The 3,068-nt window shown below is 39.5% G+C and overlaps 1 protein-coding gene across 1 annotated transcript; it reads right to left on the bottom strand.

Annotated features, from left to right (window-relative positions):
* Positions 1-348: 348 nt before the first annotated feature.
* On the bottom strand, positions 349-2,042 carry LOC145349697 (uncharacterized). The gene is made up of 3 exons (XM_080198229.1): positions 1,520-2,042; positions 594-775; positions 349-438 (listed from the first exon to the last, which is right to left on the bottom strand). The coding sequence occupies exons 1-3, from the start codon at positions 2,040-2,042 to the stop codon at positions 349-351; spliced, it is 795 nt and encodes a 264-aa protein (XP_080054355.1).
* Between the last annotated feature and the right edge of the window lie 1,026 nt (positions 2,043-3,068).

Genomic DNA, 3,068 nt, shown 5'->3' on the forward strand with positions numbered 1-3,068 from the left:
ATTTAAGCATTAAAGGTAGCCTTTAGAAAAGCGTTCATATTATATAATGAATGATAGTCATTATATTAGAACACTAAGCTGCGAATTTTCTTTAAGAATCGAATTTGGCTCAAAGTGTAAATATTTCTTGTTCGTCACCTTTAGTACTGTTTCGCACAGAAAATTCACACCAATGTAACATAAAACTTTTCGCTCTTGTGCATCTCTAAACGAAAAACATTGAAAGAAAAAACGCCTAATAATGGACGTGAATGGATATTTGAAGAGAGGTGACTTTGCCGTTACACATCTGAATATACGTTTCTCTAACTCATAAAGCCAGTCTTCCTTTGAGAAAAGGTTCGGGTTTCACAGTCCGGGATAACCTGACTTTACCGATTGTTGTACGCGGAGAAGCTTTTTCTCTTTTTGCCTCTGATTCTGAAACCATATTTTGACCTGAAAGACAGACAGATGATTTGAAAATGGCAGGTGGTTAACAATAACCCCTTTAATATTGCAGTGAAGAGGCTGCGCCCGCCTGTTGATTAGGAAGGGAGACGGCGTTGCGGGGATAGGTGTGTCCTGTAGAAAATGGAAGGGGGTTCTCTTACCTGCCTTTCTGTTAATCCTAACTTGAACGATATGTTTAATCGAACTTCAGGAGTGAGGAATCGATTATTTTCAAAAGCCATTTCCAGTTCAGCGATTTGCTGTTTGCTGTAAGGAATTCGTTTTTTCCTTTGTCTATGTATCGGGTTTTGTGATGTGGACCATTGGGATGCATATCCCAAAGCTGGGAAAACACACAATCCATCAACGTGTTGAATTAGCACGAACACAATAATTGACATTCACAGCAACGTATATGTCTTTACCTACTTATATCGTTTTCCTGTCTACACGAACTTCATGTTAATAAAGCGTACAGCAGTATCATGCACCATCGCTTATTTTAATTGATGTTCGTTAATTTATCCTCAAATAAATTAACATTGTCCAGTGACGAGAATGAATATCAAACACATTCGTAATTATTTGCACATTTTGGGTTCTCATCCCTCTCCTTGTTTATTTGAATGAATAATTCACATGTTTCCAAAGTAAATCATTTTCAATTGATCCTTTTGCTGCATTTGGATATTTTATGCACGAAGCACATTTTTTGCTTTTGATCTCTGAAACGTTTCATTGAGAAATAAAGATTGAGCAATTGAATTAAGTCGGACTAACATAAACTAACCACTCCCTTTTATATATTTCTCATGTTGAAGACATATCCTGAGATTTATAACTGCCCTAAGGGAAAACTGACTATTTTAGTTCTCCTAAAGTTTAATGGGCATATTTTTCCAAAATGGCATTTGAAGATGAAATCCCCAGTTCACAGTAAGTGCAACAGTCGAAAGTAAAACACAGAACACTTGGTGTTACTAAAAGGCAGGGAAAGACAATATTTTAAAACATATATCGCAATTCTTAACTTATCTAACACGGAAAGACGGGTATACAGTGCATGAGAATGTGCTGTCAGACTGACCTAAATGCCTTGGGATGCCGGCTATTGCAGGGTTGAGCGCTCCTCCTGTAAACGGTGCTTCGCAGTACTGAGAATGGCTAAAGGCAGCCATGCCCTGATTGTTGGGATCTGTCTGGTCAGGTGCAGCCCGGGGATATTCTAAAGGCCAATGTTGGTAAATTGGGCAGTTTGTAGGGTATTCACTTCTGGTGCACAGGTTGTGCCGGTAGCTAGTAAACGAAGATATATGACTGTCATTTCGAAACTGGTTTGTTGGGAATTGTTCTGCCGCAGGTGACATAGCAACTGTCTCCCGATCTGCGCTTCCGAACGATCCATAAGTCGAAATATCTTCGGAGTACAAACCTTGGCACTTTCCACTTGAAGTGGTTTTCAAAGGCGGTGGGACTATTGCCGAAGAAATGCCACAGTTAGTGGGGAGTACTGGTGCCATTTCCGTAGGCCGCACTTCATCTTGCAGTATTCCTGTTTTATCGCTAGATGTCTCTAACGTCAGTTTGTACTGCAGGGAAGTCGCATCCATCTTATAACTTCACTAAATGATTGTGTTCAATCCAGCCACCTGCAAATATAATCCCTCTGCTATTTTTCTGTCGTTACTTGCCAGCGTAAATTTCTCTTTGTTCCAAACGTTGAGAATGATATGCGTGGCAGGCACTGAGCAAATACTTTAACTACCACCACCCAGAAATGGAACTAAACGATCCATTAAGTGCACAAACTACACCCTGGTCCAAACTACCTGATCTTTTTATTGCTGTAACTCAACTGCAGTTGGTAAATAAAACGCAGTGTGGACTCTTTGCAAATTAAACTTTGTGAGCAAACGTCAAGGACAGGGTTGCATTACAGAATGACACACTTGGACTGTAGTTATTGTACTGTTGACTCAAGGTCAATGTTGAGTTTCTGCGATAATTTTGTGTCACCTTACTCTTTCGGTTTTTCTTTGCCTGACGTTCCCCCGGTGATCTCAGGTGACACTATTTGATTGCAGGGCACTTAGATTTATAAACGTACCTTTTTTTTAGAAAAACTCAAGCAACAGAATTGAGCAATCGTTTAGTAGGATCGTGAGCTGTGATCTGGAATAAACCTCTTTCGTGACATTGCAACTTGCGTCAGGCAAAAAGCATTTAAGGACATTTTATTGCCTGCTATAACCCTTAACGCTCTAGAATTACACCTCGAGGTACCTGCATTAGACGATCGAACAAATATTTAGTCTGTTGCGGTGAACCTTCTTTGAGCTGGCTAAAGTGGACTACCGCTGCGTCCAGAAATCTGGTGCACCGTACTTATTAATTTTAACCAGCTTTGCTGACTAATTGAAACTATCCCTTCACACAGTGTTAAAGACAATTAAAATGTAAATGACGGAGATCATGGATTTTGATATCATGCAACCTATTTTTCAAGAGAATGTCCTTGCCGTTATCTTTTCTTTATATTGTGCTTAATACTCTTGCTCAGGTTCATTAATCAGTATTATACCAATGTCAAAGAGAATTGATATAATCCTGCACACTATCGTCAGTTAACCATCAAC

The sequence above is a fragment of the Carcharhinus amblyrhynchos genome, chromosome 11 (genome assembly GCF_965287045.1).
Source record: "Carcharhinus amblyrhynchos chromosome 11, sCarAmb.v2.hapA, whole genome shotgun sequence".
Lineage (NCBI taxonomy): Eukaryota > Metazoa > Chordata > Chondrichthyes > Carcharhiniformes > Carcharhinidae > Carcharhinus > Carcharhinus amblyrhynchos.

Excerpts from the sequence above, each read along its gene's own strand:
- LOC145349697 (XM_080198229.1), bottom strand. The coding sequence starts at position 2,042 with ATGGATGCGACTTCCCTGCAGTACAAACTGACGTTAGAGACATCTAGC. Across the intron at positions 776-1,519 it reads CGGCATCCCAAGGCATTTAG|CTTTGGGATATGCATCCCAA; the intron begins GTCAGTCTGACA and ends GTGTTTTCCCAG. Across the intron at positions 439-593 it reads TAGGATTAACAGAAAGGCAG|GTCAAAATATGGTTTCAGAA; the intron begins GTAAGAGAACCC and ends TCTGTCTTTCAG.